The 18,195-nt window shown below is 42.1% G+C and overlaps 1 protein-coding gene across 6 annotated transcripts in view; it reads right to left on the bottom strand.

The window, feature by feature from the left end:
- The window catches only part of PRDM16 (PR/SET domain 16), an 805,072-nt gene that overhangs the window by 36,893 nt on the left and 749,984 nt on the right, over positions 1-18,195 (bottom strand). For all 6 annotated transcript variants that reach the window (XM_068238856.1, XM_068238853.1, XM_068238857.1 and 3 more), the window contains 2 exons: positions 11,898-13,302; positions 2,188-2,275 (listed from right to left, as the gene is read on the bottom strand). In XM_068238856.1, coding sequence (XP_068094957.1) covers positions 2,188-2,275; positions 11,898-13,302 — 1,493 coding nt within the window. The remainder of the gene's footprint in view (positions 1-2,187; positions 2,276-11,897; positions 13,303-18,195) is intronic.

Below are 18,195 nucleotides of genomic sequence, written 5' to 3'. Positions count from 1 at the left end.
AAACTGTATGCAGCTTGGAAATGGGTCAGTCATGCTCACTTCACACCAATTCCAAGCGGAATACTGCAGGCACTCATTTTTGCATGCAAGATTGGCAGCAGGTTATTGGCAATCTCTACACATAGGCCTCAATTCACTAAGAATTTCCACATTCGGTAATGCAGAAAACAACTGATTTTACTGATCATCTTGCCAAATGCCAATTCACTAATCTTATTACCGCACTGAAAGGTAAATTACCGACTTGTGGGGAAATGTCAAGAAATCGCGATTAACAAAGTTTAATGCATTCGGTAAATCAAGTAAAAGTGTTCGGTATTTATCTCCAGCTCTGACTAGCCGGTAACTTACACTCTCCATGTGGTAAAAGTTGTAGCAGACAGCCAATAGGGAGAGACAGGCAGCCAATATAGGACTGCCCTCTCCTCATTTGATCCGATACTCTGGAGGGTGGGACTTTAGAACGGCAGAGCAGGAGAAGGCAACATTTAAAAAGGCTTTTCTGCATCCCTTTAGATGTGCATATCCATATAATGGTATACAGAAGAGCTCTATCTAGTTAGCATGTATTGATATACCGCATGTGGGAAATCTTAGTGAATTTGGGGAAAAAAAAGTGTAAAATACCAAATGCACAGGTGAGATGCTGCATGTTTCTGTACTGGGGGCGGAGTTCGAATAGAATTGGTGAGTTTGCGGCATTAGGATACATATATAGGCCCCTTTTTACCGAGATCAGAAGCCTCACACAAACTCCGCTGACTCTCACATCTGCCTCTAGGGGGCAGCGTAACTTATGAAACGCTCAGTGTCCTTCCCCGGCCCTGTTTACCGGACTGAAGTAGCTCCTCTGTCATATCTCCTTGTTTCACAAGCAGATCTCAGCACTATTCTCAGGCCAGACAAACACAGGATGTCTCTGGCGGGTCTGCGGCCATTATCCAGTCATCTCGCAGGAAAATCACTGGAAGTTATTAACTAGACGTTGGTGGGGAGCTGAACAATAAGGGGTCTATGTGGAGAAGCGAGGTGGGAAAATCTCTCTGCGTTCCCTGGAAATCTGCATGAAGAATAGGACTGAGGAGCAGGTGAGTCATTCAGCTGGGAGGATCCGCAACAAACACTTTCTGCATCAGCAGAGCCAATAACCAATCCTCTATCACAGGGGATGCCATCAGCACAAAGTTGTGCAGGGTTTCAGGTCCTGGAGATAATCATGGCTGATCTGCTATTGCAAAGAAAGCGATGAAAGATTCAGAGTTGTTGCAAATCCCATTCAAATATAGGCATCTCGGAAATGGAAATTAGAATGCAATTTGCATCAACTTGAAATTACCGTCTTAGCCTCTCATTGACCAATCCCAGTTTCTATTAAAGGTGACCATAAAAATTTGGGTGCAACCGTACAAGACTGACCCCTAAACATGCTTAAAAGACAACTAATGCAAAGAATTGTGAAATTTAACACACAACAAATATACTTTTCTCTCACAATAAAATGAACTGAAAATTATTTGTTTTTTTTATCTATGCCACGGTCACTTACAAGTAGGCAGTGAAAATCTGACAGGTTTTGGACTAGTCCATCTCCTTGCTGGGGATTCTCAGTTATTTTATTTTCAGTCCAACGGCCCACAATAGCATTTGAATAAGTAGGGCGGCTGGACAGCATCACTGTACAGTATAGCTTCTTTCCACGCAATGCTTTTGTACAAAGTATTGCTGAGAATCCCCCATGAGGAGATGGACTAGTCCAAAATCTGTCAGATCGGTCAACTTTTTCCTACCTAATGTAAATGACAGTAATATAGGAAAAAGTAATTTATAGTGTATTTAGTGCTTGGAAAAATTGTACATTTTATTTGTATGTATTTTTAATTATTCTCAATAGCGGTCCTATAAAAGTGCCTTGAAAGACCAAAAGTATAGGTGAAAGCATTTGACACCATATACATATGCAGTACTGCAGCCATGTCTGGGATACAGTCAGCTTACAGAACATTAGTGGATAGAAGTGCAACTTTCCCCAACTTTGGCCAATAGAGCCAGTCTGGCCCCGTCATAGTTATATATGGCCAGTACTGCCGGCCTGACCCACCATAGTTATATATGGCCAACAGAGCCGGTCTGACCCCACCATAGTTCTGACATACAGACATGAGCCTGCTCAGTGCAGATAAATTTTACCTGGGGGTGGAAGAGGAGGGGGGATGGTCGTAGATACTTGTCCTTTAGCGTCCCCACGGGGTCTGTCACCTTCCGCTTTTCCACCCTGCTGGACAACAACACAGAGGGTTACGTACCCTGAGGAATACCAGAATACAAATAATGGTTTAAAAAAGACCAGTCATTTAAAGTGGACCAGCACTTTGGAAATGGTCCATGAGCCAGTATGATAAAGGTAGAATTGACACCCAAAGGTACCCTGTACAAAATGGCTCTTTTATACTGCATTGTGGGTAAAGTGGAGCGCGCCATATGTAATGAAAAAAATATTTGGCTTAGAGATGGCTTTATTTTGCTTAACTAAAGGGATGCGAAGAAACATTTTTATTGTACACTAATGTTCATTTATTTAAAACTTTCCAAGAACAGATGCACTTTAAACCTATTAGAAACAGAAAGATAATTCTACAAGCTAAACCGCTTTATTCAGCCTTTCCCATTCAAATGTTTTGTATCCAAATTGCAATATAAAGACCCATCTAAATCCTGCCAAACCTCCTCTACCCAGATATGGGAGGCCAAGTCAAAAATACAATCATGCTGAAAAGCCCCACCCCTGAGGAGTTCAGCCCACCCCTGAGGAGTTCAGCCCACCCCTGAGGAGTCCAGCAATGCTTTTTATCCACCCCTGAGAAGTTCAGCCCACCCCTGAGGAGTCCAGCAATGCTTTTTATCATGACAGACAGCATGTCAGCATAAAAAAGTACAATGTAACTCAAGTCAAAAGTTAATGGATTTTACACTTTATAACACAGAGTTTAAATAAGTTTTGCAAGAGGATACAATCGGGATCCATCTGTGCACATAACAATTTAGAGAGATCCCAATTTTCCACAGCTAACTTGGTAACCATGATGGCACCCCAGGCTGACTAGTGTCATACATTGGGTTCCATAGAGAACTCTAAGTAATGGTGCAACTAAAGTATAAGAAGTCGTGATTAGCTGGTGCAGCGTGTGGGTCTCATATCTTGTAGAGGGGCCTATTCCTCAACGACAGAACAACAGGGAGATTTTCTTGGTAAACTCCTTTAACATTTGTACACATAACAAAGTGGTAGTGTACAGTACCTATACTCAAATGTCACTAGAAAAAGGTCTTGTGCCCTGATCAGCAATTCAAAATATGCTTATTATTTATTAATATATTATATTTATTTACTCTTTTTTATATTTATTATATACTCTTTTATTAATTTAGCCCCGTGTTAAGATACTTGCAGGCCACCTCTAGTATGTCTAATAAGCCTTTACTCTTTGCCTGTATTGATCGTGAACTAGCTGCAGTGTGTGCTGGCTCCATTTTGAAACATAAGAGCATGTGCATTCAAATTTGGCACTGGTGCATAGGAGTTATCGGCACAGAATGGAACATTTTGGCAGATGGTGGAGAATTGGCTACTAGAATTCAGCTATTAACTTACTGGGTGTCCAACAGCAGACAACAAGAGGCTGAGCATTGGTTAGGGATTTTGGTTAGAGGTAGGGTAGGGGGAGATGAGCTGTAGTTGTCAGGGTTAGAGAATTAAAGGACAGCTGAAGTGAGAGTGATATGAAGGCTGCCATATTTATTTCCTCTTAAACAATACCAGTTGCCCGGCTATCCTTCTGATCTCTCTGGTTGCAGTAGTGTTGGAACCACACACCTGAAACAAGCATGCAGCTAAACCAGTCAGTCAAACATCTGATTTGCATGCTTGTTCAGGGTCTATGGCTAAACGAATTAGAGGCAAATGATCAGCAGGACAGCCAGGCAATGTGCATTGCTTAAAAGGAAATAAATATGGCAGCTTTGCAGCTTCCATATCCCTCTCACTCCTCATGTCCTTTAAGGTTAAACATTAAAAGGTTGATGTTGATGGGGAGGTGAGAGGCCAGCAGCAGGAAGCGGTTAATGCCAGGGGCCGGTTTAGGTTTCTTATCAGGAAGGAAAATTATTTTTAAAGGGATTGGTGGGAGGATTTAAGAGAAGAACTAAAAACAATAACTGAAATAGCATCACCAATCCGAAATACTGTAGTATAAGAAATAGCATTGCCAATAGTTGGAGTGATCAAGCAGACCCTTAAAAGTCTAACATGTTCCCAATACTTGTAAAACGCTTCGTCTCCTCTCCCTTGTTTGTAAATTGTCTCTCTGCACTCCTTGTCATCCTTCTGTGCATCATGATCAGGACTTATAGACACAGGGTACAGCAATAAAGTCTTGCATCTTTAAATAAGGATAACATTGGATAACATGGTGGCATCGTGACAGTTTTGCCTTGCAACGTGAGAGTCAAAGATTTAGATCTTGGCCAGGACACAATTTGCATGGACTTTATATGATTTCCATGCGTTTACATGAGTGAGTCCTATATTCTAAAGCTATCTATTCTAAAAAATAAAACAAAACATATTGGTAAGTTTATTGGTTCCCCCCAAAATTGACTACAGTATGGACATTAGATTATGGTAGGGTTAGAGTGTGAGCTCCCCTGAGGACAGTCAGTGACATGACTATGTACTCTATATAGCACTGACATCTTCCGCAGCACATTACAAATACATAATAATAATATGGTAGGACATTAGAGAGTATGACTATGGTAGGATTAGAGTGTGAGCTCCTCTGAGGACAGTCAATGACATGACTATGTACTCTGTAATGTGCTGCAGAAGATGTCAGTGCTATATAAATACATAATAATAATATGGTAGGACATTAGACTATGACTATGGTAGGATTAGAGTGTGAGCTCCTCTGAGGACAGTCAGTGACATGACTATGTACTCTGTAATGTGCTGCAGGAGATGTCAGTGCTATATAAATACATAATAATAATGTGGTAGGACATCAGACTATGACTAAGGTAGGATTAGATTGTCAGCTCCTCTGAGGATAGTCAATGCTATTTAGATACCTAATGCAGGGAGGGATCTAGGGGGGGGGGTGTCAGGCGGTTATCTTGCCCCAGGCGCAGTTTGTTGCATTCTTAAAAAGGCGGTAAAATGAATGGCAGTTTAGGCGCCAAAACCTGACCTTGTCCCAGGCGCAACTTGGTCTTGATCCGTCCCTGACCTAATGTCAGTGCTATATTAATACATAACAATACATTCAAAGGAAATTAAATAGACAGTAGATTTGAATTTAACTCTTGATTCACTTGCATTACACACAAGAAAACCTGTGTGTTCAATTCTGTCCATATATTGCCGTAATTACATGAAATAACACATTCATTAACTTATTAGGCATTACCAAAAGATTCATTACAGCTTTTCAGCTTTGAAAAAAACAACAACAAAAAAACCAAGTCTGTGTGTTGCATTATTTCAGACACCCTGTGCATGTTCTCTGTTTTTTTATCTTACTTTACTTTACTTGCTGTTGTGTAAAAGCACAATTGTATTTCTGCACATGAGCGCACGGTGTGTCAGGAAGAAAGCACATGGAAGTATCTGCGCATTTTCCGCTCATTCAAGTGCAAATTCTGCCTTAGAGTTGTCATTTTGTGTGATTCTCTCGAGATTCTCTGTCTCCATACACCATACAACCTTTTACTATCAATCCACGTAGAGCAATGTATCATTTCTCAATGTAACTTTTTTTTTTTTAAATTAACGTCACCGGTGTTTCATCATTTTCCCAATTCTGACAGTTCAGAGAACCACCTTCGTGGTCAGAACAAGAACATCCACGAGGCAACCTAGGCATGTCCCTAGGGCCTAGCAGGAATCCATGGAGGCCTGTCTTGTACCTTCTCCGATCCTTTCTGCCACCTTAACAGAAAAGCCACGTAGCTAGTAACTGGAGGTCAAAGATAAATGTGCAAAACACTAAAAACGACTTGAATGGAGGGTATATGTACACTTACCTTCAATGATTACAAATGATCACGAGCTTACACAGTTAGACTATTATTAATAAGGACCAAAAAAAGATAATGTATTTCGTGGTCTGAAGTCACTTCCTCGGGTAAAAGCTAAAAGGTGCTCTGAGCTAGATACAGCTGTAGGCAAGGCATATTTACTACTCCAAGATACACAACGTGTTTCGGAGGCATGACCCTGCTTCATCACGCAGTAGGAGTGGAGCATACAAAAGTGGCTTCAGGTCACAAAATGCGTTGTTTTTGTCCTAATGGATTTACTGTCTAAACTCTTGACTGTTTGTCATCATTGAAGCCTACATTTACCTTTCTTTAATAAGTCTTCAGTTTTTTTTTACACTTTTATTATGGATCTCCAGTTACTAGTTACAATTGTTCACACCACATGTGGGGGGTGTAAAACATTAGATTTTATTGTATTAAAATCTTAAAATCTCTTATCTTTCTGAGACGTGCCCATACCTTTACCCTGAAGGCCGATTGGGGGCGGTACTTCCCCCACATGTGATTATACTGGTTTCACTTTGCACAACCAGAAAAGTGTGAGTACCCAATTCTTTGTTTCCTTACACTAACGTTTCAAGTCCCACCCAGGTTTAAATTGATTGGTCCATTTTGAAGATGCATACAAATGTACATAACTCTGCATGAACTCGGAAATATTTGTATCTCATTGATCATCCCGAATTGTAATCTATTATGATTACGCAACATTTTGTATAAATGTTCGCAATTACAGCCATACGTAATTATGACTTGGATATATTCAATTGATCAACGATCATGTAATTTTCCTGCTGACTTAAGCGGTTACTAGCAAAACCCCCCATACATGCTACAGTCACCAAAGTTGCTATGTATGTTAGCCACTTGCCGACCGCTTCACGCCGATGGGCGTGGCCGCGGCGGCAGCCCCAAGACCGCCTGATGCCGATTGGCGTAAAGTCCTGGTGCTTGCATTTGCAGAAGATCACGCGCAGGCTGCACGCGCATCTCCTGCTTGGTGTGCGGAGCTCCGCCTTCAGTCTCCGAGCGGCGATCACCACTCGGGAGAGTGTAACGGCAAAACCGCCGCTTAATTGTATTGTACAGCGCTGCGATCTGCAGCAGCGCTGTACTGGGGACAGCCATGTGACACGGCTGTCCCCCTGGGGGACAAGAGAGCAAAGCCTATGACAGCCAAATACACAAATTTAATGAAAAAAAAATTTATATAACAAAAAAAAAAAAAAAAAACACTGCAGGAGCGATCAGACCCCACCAATATATAGCTCTGTTGGTGGGGACAAGAGGGGGGGGGGGATCTTTTGTGTGCTGTGTTGTGCGGCCCTGCAGCTTGGCCCTAAAGCTGCAGTGACCAATTTTGAACAAAATGGCCTGGTCACTAGGGGGGTTTAACACTGCAGTCCTCAAGTGGTTAAAGGAAATAGCGGGGTCAAGTCAAAAATTGATTTTAATAATGACAATTTAAAAACTTTTTTTCCTTTGCATTTTTAAAATCGACTTTCTCAAAAACTAGAAGGTCTTTTTTTGTCTTGTTCCCACCATTATTGGTGATGATAACATGTAAGGGGGATTTTCTATAAACTGCTAAAGTCGGCATAAAATTAGGTGAAAATTATGCGAAATTGTGAAATTACGGTTCCTGATTACATTTACAAACAAAATTAATTACGATTTTTCCCGAAATTTTGCATTATGATTTTACACTGTAATTGCAAATTACGATACAAAATTACGATTATGCAAAATTGTTGCTCACCACTACTGGTTTCCCTGTGTTATAATTTCTGTTTCCTTGTATCACATACAGAAAAGCCATGCGATAAGTAGGAGGAGCCAAACTAGCTTTTTTGCCTTGGGCCCCAAGAGACCTTAATCTGTCTTTGTTCATGCGACAGGATTTATGATACATCTACGGTGATTGCAGTTAGTAAACTGCTGCCTGTCCATGTGCTCTTCTCTCTGTAATATATTCCCTCTGAACCTTTATATCTATGGCTAAAGCAACATTTCAGGATGATGTATGTAACAGGTCATGGTATTGAAGCAGCCTGACTGGTGTGATGAATCTAGGGGTCAGACTAATTGATATATCATCCCTCTTGTTGGGATGAGGCCATTTCCTGTCATGTAATGAGTTCACATCCTGTGTCTTCTCGGCTGGGCCAGGACAGTGAAATAACTCGGACTTCCCCTGATACGGAGCTCATTTTTCCCTTCAGGACTACACAAGTCAGGCTATATATAGCAGAACAATCCTCCTCCCCGGCCAGGATAAGACAGGAGCGTCTGAATGAACTCACACAAAACACCAAAGAATACTCAAACTTAAAGTGCTGGAAGACAAACAAGACATTTTGGAGAAGTGTTCATATTATCTCCTAATCACTCAGACGATGATACTTTATTGTTGACTTTGCTTCCGAAACTTAAAGTAGACCTGAACCATTTAAAAAAAAAAAAAAAAAGATACTTACCTAAGGAGTGGGAAGGCTGTGGGTCCTATAGAGACTTCCCACTTCTCTCACAGGCCCCTCCTTCCAGACCTGTAATCCGCATTAGCAGTAACTGACTGAGAGGTCAGAGACGGCTCTTTTCCATCGTTGGGAGGCTTCGAAAGTCTTCAGGAGCCCGAGTGCTCCCAAAAATGGGCGGTTCAGTAGTGCGCATGTGCGTGCATGCTCTCCTGCAGTACAGAGCCGCTGGTCTTTGGGAGGACTCGGGCATTTCGGAGACTTCCGAAGACTCCCTTGGAAGGAGAGCTCTACAGGGACCCAGAGCCTTCTCCCTACTTATGTAAGTATACTTTTTTTTTAAAATGCTTCAGGTTTGCTTTGAAGGACACCTGGAGAATGAGGTATATGGAGGCTGCCATATTTATTACCTTTTAAACCTAACCAGTTGCCTGGCAGTCCTGCTGATCATTCATGCATCAGTAGTGTCTGAAACACACACCTGAAACAAGCAAGTGGCTAATCCCGTCAGACTTCAGTCAGAAACATCTGATCTGCTGCATGCTGGTTCAGGGGCTATGGCTAAATGTCTTAGAGGCAGAGGGACACAGCAGGGCTGCCAGACAATGTATATTGTTTAAAGTGGACCTGAAGTCTGAACTCCTCTCTGCTCTAAAAGATACACAACAGCATTATACCCTTTAAAGAGACACTGAAGCGGAAAAAAATATATGATATAATGAATTGGTTGTGTACTATTAATAATTACTAGAGGTTTAGCAGCAAAGAAAATATTCTCATACTTTTATTTTCAGGTATATAGTGTTTTTTCGAACATTGCATCATTCTATAATATGTGCACATTACACAACACTCAGCATTCAAAATTATTCTTTCAGAGCAGTCTGTGAAGTAATGACCTCTCCTCTAGCAGAGAAAAAGTAAACAGTTCAATTACAGTTGAGATAATAGAAGTCAGATAACAGCCCTCTCCAAGACTAATGCTGGGAATACACGATTCGTTTTTGCCTTCGTTTAAACCTTCGTTTCGATTGTGCCTTTTGTCCTTCTCGATCCCGAAATAATCGAACATACGGTTAATATCACCACCCACGGTTTCGGTTTTTTTTCCGATTCTGATGGTTTCGTTTTTCCAATGATCGAAGGCTGCAAAGAAACGAAACGAAAATCCCTTTTTACAGGGACGGACTAACATAAACGAATATACAAATCGATCTGAACAGCCATCAAGCCTACCAATGGCTCGATTAGATGGATAAAGAGAGATAATATCAAACATGTTCGATCACTAGTCGTTCGTTTTTGGGGTCTATTATTCAAAACTATAATGAGATTATGACTATTTTCACATACGTTTTCAACACTCGATTCGTTTACCGAACGAAACGAAGGCTAAAACGAAACGTGTATTCCCAGCATAACTTAGTCGGAGAGCTTAATGGCTTGTTTGCATAGAGATAACAACTGGAGTTTCTCAACTCTTCCTGTACTGGAAACAATTACACTGATGTATCTGATCTTAATGTTTTATTTCTTAGCTGTACTACACATACAAATCATAATATCATCATTTTTTTTTCGCTTCAGTGTCTCTTTAAGCAAAAAACATTTCTTTGTTACAGCTGATACAAATCCTAAAATAAATCTGCAGTTTCTACTTCCTGATTCATGGAAGCAGACATATTGTTTACAGCCTGTGCTTTCAAATGGGCTTATCTGTTTATCTGCCATAGGCAGTCATGTGACACAGGGGAGGATCAAATTACAACTTGAGATCAGACAGAAATGAGGGGGAATTAAACATGCTAAATTCTCTAAATACATACAGGGTGCATTTCTCTATGTTTTCCTTCTGTCCTGAGCAAAAGTTTAGTTCCACTTTAAAAGGAAATAAATATGGCAGCCTCTGCACCCCTCTCAGGTCAGTTGTCCTTTAATCATTTAGTCATTTCTCCTATGCACTGAGAGTGTTTCACACCTTTTAATTAAAGTCCAGCCCCCATATGATGCCGCCGGCCATGTTTCTGTTCCCAGTCAGTAGGACTGAAGGGACTAATGAGTGACCTGGCACCGCAGGGATAAAAGTGCATGGCAGAGAAAATGGCAAAATACATATTCTGCTGCAATGGGGGAAAAGTAAATCCTCACCACTTCAGAGCTATGTTTATTAGAGTTCTATGAACACTCATCCTTTAAGGACCACTATCGCAGAAAATTGTAAAATCCATGTCCAAGTCCAGGTTTTGGACTAGTCCATCTCCTCCTATCCATTCTCAGTGTTTCTATTATTCTTACAAGAGCACTCCCTGGAAAGAATCTATACACAGCCTCCCTACATATGTGCACACTATTTTCTTAGTTGGACTAAGCAACTGAATTTCAGTGAGGACTTTTGAAAATAAACACAACCCTGAGAGTCCCCCATGAGGAGATAGATGGGTTCAAAACCAGTCAGCTGAGAAGGCCCAGAGATACTGCCTCTGCCTGTGAAGTATGGGTTGTGTGTTCCACTTCATGGTCAGAAATAAAAATAGTCAGGTTTTTACCATTTACTCTAAGGGCCCTTTTCCACTAGCAGTCGCTAGCGTTCACGCTGAACGTTAGCGACTGCTGAATCGCAAAAGGTAAAAAATTACCGTCGATTTCCCGACGTTTGCGGCCGCGATTTTGCTAGGCTATGCACTGCATAGCAAAATCGCGGCAAATATCGCTCCGCGCCGCGATCGCGTTTCCGGCAAAAACGAATCGCGGTAGTGGAAATACCCTACCGCGATTCCTATGTTATTTAGCAAACCCTAGCGATTGTAAAATCGCTAGCGGTTTGCAATTTTGCGATTCAGCTGGCGCAAACGCGCTAGTGGAAAAGGGCCCTAAGTGACAGCAACATGGGAAAAAGTAAGTTATATTGCATTTTACTCTAGGACAAATGTACTTTGTAATGTACTTTGTGTGTACACAGAGATTTTAGATTTCATGTGACGGAGTCCTTTAAGAAACCTGATGATGAGTAATTTTGCTGGCATCCAGTCTCAACTGAAACATCACTTTTGGTTGAATAATCCCTTTAATGTCCCTAACCAGTGAGGTATTCCTAGCAGTATAAGAGTTTCCAAACAGTAAAAGACTAGCTTATTAAATACCTCCTTGGCTAGAAATGCTCAGTACTGCTGAAACTAGGAAACCAAAGGCATACATTCTGTAAAGCGTACACAATAATGGGTAGAACCTAGAAAAGACCATGGTTACGGTTTAGCTCTCACACAAGGCTCAACTGGGTTGACTGATCCTCCTCCTTTTTTTCAATAGGTCAAGGTATGTTATTACCTGTAAATAGGGTCCATGAAGAACGGTGATGGCTTTGCGTAGTGGAGAGGTGGCTGTTGAGGAAGAGGAGGCGGAGGGATTTTGGAAAGCATGTCGCTTGCCATGACTTTCCTTTCACCATAAATATGGTTTTTCCTAGAATCCCTTGCTCCATTGTGACTGGCTCTACTTCTGTTACCAATACTGAGGTCCAAGGGTTGCTCCTCTCCCGAAGCCTGGGCTGCCAAGACCTTGGGCGGTAATAAGGCTGACTTAATCTCTTTTGGTTTGGTGGTGAGATCAAACGGTGACTCGGCACTCGTGCTGACAACTTTCTGAAGGTCCCTAGGAGACTTTGGTTCGGCCTTCATGACCAGGTTGTGATTGACTGTCCGTTCCGAAAAGGTCGGGTATAAAGAGTGGGGGAAGTTAGGGAGAAACTGAAAAGGAAACATGGAATGATAGGGGAGCGAGCCCATTTTTTTCTCTTGCATGCCCATAAAACCAGGCCCAAAGTATTTCTCAGCTATAGAGGCAATTGCTTTAATAGAGTCATTGGCTGCCCCCATGGATGGTAGCAGCTGCTCTTCTGGTGGGGGAAAGAAGGAATGTTGAGAATAGAAAAATGGCCTTTCGCCAATATTATTAGAACTACTAGAGACAGAACTGCTAACAATGTCTTGTTTGTTTTCTACAGATTTACTTTTGTCCTTGTTTTTGTCTCTTTCACTATCAACATCACTATCTAAATCAGAACCGGTACCAGTTGTGGTATCCAGATCTGTACCCGAGGTCGTATTGACATCTTCAAAGTCACTTCCATCTGACAAGTCACTGCTCCTAGATTTATGCTTTTCCAAATAGGAATTTTCCAGACTGTTCTCAAACTTCTCCTCCAAGGAAAGCTGTTGGTTATTGCTGCTGTTTAGAGAAGTCAGGAGCGCGAGTTGAGGGTTTCCCATCGGACTGGGAAGCTTGGCTTCTCGAGCATTATTCAAAGGGCTTTTGAGCAGATGCGAAGGAGGTAATAAAGGTGGTCGGGGGTACAACGATGGAGGAAAAATTCCTGGAAACCCAGGTGCCAATGCCGGAAACGGGTGAGGACCTGGCGAAAATGGCAAACTACCCGGATGTGCCCTTGAAGGAAAGTAGTCACTAAAAGCAAGGCTAGAATGATTCATGTTTGGAGAAGGCTTAGACTTGTCCATCAAAGAACTCGCTGTTAAGGGCAATCCAGGGGCAAATATTCCACCGGGGTTGTAATGGTTTTTGCCTTCACAGAAGCGTCGGTGCTTGTTCAGGGAAGAGGTAGTGCTAAACATCTGACCGCAGTCCTTGCATTTTATTTGCGTTCGGCAGTCTGCGTGCATTCTTTTGTGGCGACACAGGTTTGAGAACTGTGTGTACGATTTGTGGCAGACCTCACCTGGAAAACCAACAGAAACCAAGACAAAAACGATATGAAATAAAAGTAAATATACGAGGAAAACCATAAAGACTTTTAAGACATTTTAATAATGACTTTTACAGGATTTTTTTCACCATCGGTTACAACTGGAAACCCATGTATATTGTCATTTAATCCCTGTGCACCCTGAAAATCACACATAACTGCAATGCGAGCAAAACTATTGTTATTAAAGCGGGATTGTCACCATAAAAATCAAATACTAACAGCAACTGGTCTGAGTGTATTAAAGGGAACCAGAGATGTCCCATTTCTGAAATAATGAAAAAGATTCTATACATACCTGTATCCTCCAGACCCATACGCGCTGATCGATCCCACGCCGCCGTCCACCGCTGCCCGCAACTACGAGAACGGGCTCCCGTCGCTGACGTCATCGGAGCCGGGCTACGCAGGAGAAGTGCGCCCTCTACGTATCTCTCCTTACACTGCTGCAGAGATACGCAAAAAGCGCACCTCTGCTACGCTTAGACTGGCTCCGACTGACGGAACAGCAGGGAGCTGGTTCTCGTAGCTGCGGGCAGAGGAGGATGACGGCGTGGAAGCGATCCATGCATGGGGCTGGAGGAAGCCCCAGGTATGTATAAAATCTTTATTTTCTGATCTCTGGTTCCCTTTAAGTGATAAAGATGCTAATCCTGCATTCAAAACTTGCAAAACTTTTTCTGTTGTTATGGTTTGGAGTTATCACATACCTTTAGGAGCACTGGCCCTTTAATTACCATTGCTATTGGCTGGCAAAACAGTTGCATGCTGGGGGGGGGCTCTTTCTATCTATAATATATTCCTCCTCTTCCCTTTATTTCTCCCCCTTCTAATGACATAATGCACTTTCTAGTATAGACCTCAGTGGGAATGTCTGAAGACTCTGGGAGGAGGGCTGGTAATTAATACATAATTAGGAGAAAAAAAAGAGAGGGAGGAAATGATGTCAGGATTAGCTTCATTCAAAGGTAACCAAGATGGAAACTGTCTAGAATAGGATTCTCTGCTTTTCCTTTATAAAATTCACAGGAATCATAAAGTGGACAGTGCAGTACATCTGTTATGTAAGTAGAACTAGCATTTATCTACTTATATATGTGTTTTTTATTTCTAGGTTAGTATGGGTGTCACTTGTTCTTTAAAGGGAACCTAAACTGAGAAGGATATGGATTGTTCCTTTTAAAATAATACCAGTTGCCTGACTCTCCTGCTGATCCTGTGTCTCTAATACTTTTAGCCACAGCCCCTCAACAAGCATGCAGAGCAGGTGCTCTGACTGAAGTCAGACTGGATTAGCTGCATGCTTGTTTCAGGTGTGTGATTCAGACACTACTACAGCCAAAGAGATCAGCAGAACTGCCAGGCAACTGGTATTGTTTAAAAGGAAAACATCCATATCCCTCTCAGCTTAGGTTCCCTTTAAGATTGGGAGAAAAAGCAGCATTTTGCTGAAAGCCAGTCGGCCCCAACAGGGTATTCTCCACTAAACCAGTACTTACAATTTAAATGTTACGATAACATTTAAAGAGGAACTCCAGCATAAACAAACATACTGTCATTAAGTAATATTAGTTATGTTAATTAAAATAGATAGGTAATATAATCTCTTACCCACCCTGTTTTAAAAGAACAGGCAAATGTTTGATTTCATGATGGCAGCCATCTTTTTGGTTGAAAGGAGGTGACAGGCGCAAGAGACACAGTTCCAACTGTCCTGTGTCCTGAGCACCTCTCCCAGTTGCTAGGCAACGTGAATAACAACATAGGACATCCCATCATGCTCTGCACAGCATCAGGGGAAAAAAAGCCCGGGCTTTGATGGGTGGAGCTTAGATAAAAATGCTGCTAAAAATGATGCTTTGGTAAGAAAAACAAAGTTCTGATACTTTCTTTGTACTGTATACTTCACTGAATAATCCCAACGCACATCTAACCGGCAATGCGACTTTTCGGCACCCTTGCAATGCGACATGCACAGAGTGAGGCCTTGTTCACTTTATATCCGTTTTTGTAACATTTTAGGCACGGGCAATTTTCAAAATCACCCTGAAAGCCCTTGTGCAATAATTCTCTATCAGAGAGTTCATATCAGAGCAGGTTGTTTGCGATCTGCTTTGAAAAGCGGTGCTTGGGCCATTTTTGAAGAGATCTGCCACAATGAAAGGTATAGGAAAACCGCACAACGCTCACAAAATCGCTTTGACAAGCGATTGCATGAGCGTTTAAAAAAAAAAAATACATTGTATTTATTGTTTCCGGATTTATTTTCTAGATAAAAAGACGGAAGTGCTCTGCAAAAGCGCTTACAAAAACGCCCCCAAAAAACACGCAAACACATAGAAAATCGCCGGGAAACACTTTAAAAAATGTGTCAAAAAACGCCTAAAAACGCAATGTGAACAAGGCCTTAAAGGGATACTGTAGGGGGGGTCGGGGGAAAATGAGCTGAACTTACCCGGGGCTTCTAATGGTCCCCCGCAGACATCCTGTGCCCGCGCAGCCACTCACCGATGCTCCGGCCCCGCCTCCAGTTCACTTCTGGAATTTCTGACTTTAAAGTCAGAAAACCACTGCGCCTGCGTTGCCGTGTCCTCGATCCCGCTGATGTCACCAGGAGTGTACTGCGCAGACACAGACCATACTGGGCCTGCGCTGTGCGCTCTTGATGACATTAGCGGGATCGAGGACACGGCAATGCAGGCGCAGTGGTTTTCTGACTTTAAAGTCAGAAATTCCAGAAGTGAACCGGAGGCGGGGCCGGAGCATCGGTGAGTGGCTGCGCGGGCACAGGATGTCTGCGGGGGACCATTAGAAGCCCCGGGTAAGTTTAGCTAATTTTCCCCCGAGCCCCCTACAGTAGGACGTTTCTTGATATAAGTGTGCTTGTCTATACAAAAATGTATAAATAAGATTTTTGTTTTCTATGTGATGGTTGCAAGCTTGCTTTTTCTCCTGACACACTTTATTAATATTTTGTACAGTGCTGTGTAATGTGTTGGCAGTTTTCACTTAAAGAGTAAAGCTAAATGTGTATGACTGTATAGGTTTGCTCTGTCATCCGAAGCAATCATGTTGTGGAACCTCCGGCCAAATTCTAGGTCTGCCTCACCCATCCTCCGTGGAAGTGCAAATACCAAGGTCCCATCTCTCCCCACCATGCTGTCCAAAAATAACAAATATCTTTGGGTGAAATAAGGGTGGAATAAGGCCTAAGCAACAATAAAATCGCCTCATTGGTTGGGATTTAATTTGGACACTGTGTGTCTCACAGCTGGTGATCACGGCGATGTCTATTTCACTATGACTAATGCAGTTGCATTTCGGACTATCACAATTTTTTCACTGCACGGTTTATAAAAATTATAAAGCAAGACCTCAGTCAAAGTTATACTCCCTCCTCTAGTTTTTTTTTTTAATATATCTTTGCTGCTCCGAAGGTTTGTTAAAACTAGCCTAGAATACATAATACATTCCTTGACACAACGACATCCCAAATGTGCGATGCTTGGACTCAGCCAGAGGAGCCATGCTGGGTAATTTATTAGCTAAGACACTATACTATGTCTAAAAGGCATGAAGAAGCCTTGGTCCACTGCCCGGGATCTGCAGTTAGCGATGGTGGATTAACACGCTCTGAAGTTCTAAGCTGGCAATGTACCGTGACCCAAAAATGACTTTGCTTGCACAAAATGATGACTGCATGATTCCGTGTTTATTTTTTACTGAAAAGGGAAATGTCATGCGGTTCCCAGCGGTTGGTGATGACCGTTTGGGCAAAAAGGAAGCAGTTAATTGAGCCTCGCTGCTTTCACCTGGCTTGGCTGTGATTTCTGGGAACTGTAGACCATCTAGCTTAAATCTGGATGATCAGCTATGGAGGAGTTCAAGGCTAGTCTACATGGACAGTAGTGGAGTAATGCTTTTACCAAGTTCCCACCTTCCTCAGCTAGAAGCCTTCAATGGCACCGAGTTTGGACGTGGCCGTGCAAAGAGATCATTAGGTGTTTTGCCATGGTTTGTGGTGTCAAAATAGGAAGAATGCTCCTCAAATGTATACTGCAGTGGTTATTAGGAAATAGAAAGGCAGATAGAAGTCTGTTTTATTGCTTCCTCCTTCCACTGACCAAGAGATTTCGGGATTATTTCCCGGTAATGCCTTACTTCGGAAGTGATCGCCAACAGCTTTACAGAGAAAGACTATAGGAGGCTCCCATGCAAGTTCACTAAGGTGGCTGAGCCAGTTCCCCACCCATCTGATATTTTTATGTGCCTAACTGGTTTGAGTTGTGCGTCAACTGTGCGGTTGACCAACGCTGTGTACTTGCCAAATTTTGGTTGTGTTTTTGCTGCTAAATTGATTTTGACAAAATCTGCCTCCCATCCATATAATTTGAAGACCCCACAGTGGTCCTATATCAGAATGCAAATTCTCATACTGGACACAAATTAAATGCCTGACTATTGTTTTCTCACTTTTTTCAACCTAGAGATGAACAAAGTGCTGCGTTTCATTGGTTAACACAGGGGTGCCCATTAGGTAGATCGTGATCTACTGGAAGAGCGCGAAGGACTTCATGGTAGATCCTGACTGCACTACAGTTTCCATTCTGTATATACAAATGTGCTCCTAAAAGTGTACATGGGTAGATCTTTTTGACTTGCTAATTTTTTTAAAGTAGCTCACAAGCCAAAAAAGTGTGGGCACCTCTGGGTTAACACAAGTCCATGTCTGGAACCTTGAGGCTGTTTATGGATGCTGGAATGACCTTCTGGGTCTAAGACTGGCTACTCTTACAGCAAAGAGTATAAAATACACAGACCAATCAGGTCTCAGCCGATAGAGAAGGAAATAAAACATCTTCTAGT

This window comes from Hyperolius riggenbachi, chromosome 6 (assembly GCF_040937935.1).
Source record: "Hyperolius riggenbachi isolate aHypRig1 chromosome 6, aHypRig1.pri, whole genome shotgun sequence".
In the NCBI taxonomy this organism is placed as follows: Eukaryota; Metazoa; Chordata; class Amphibia; order Anura; family Hyperoliidae; genus Hyperolius; species Hyperolius riggenbachi.
This window is presented reverse-complemented; position numbering and strand designations above follow the sequence as displayed.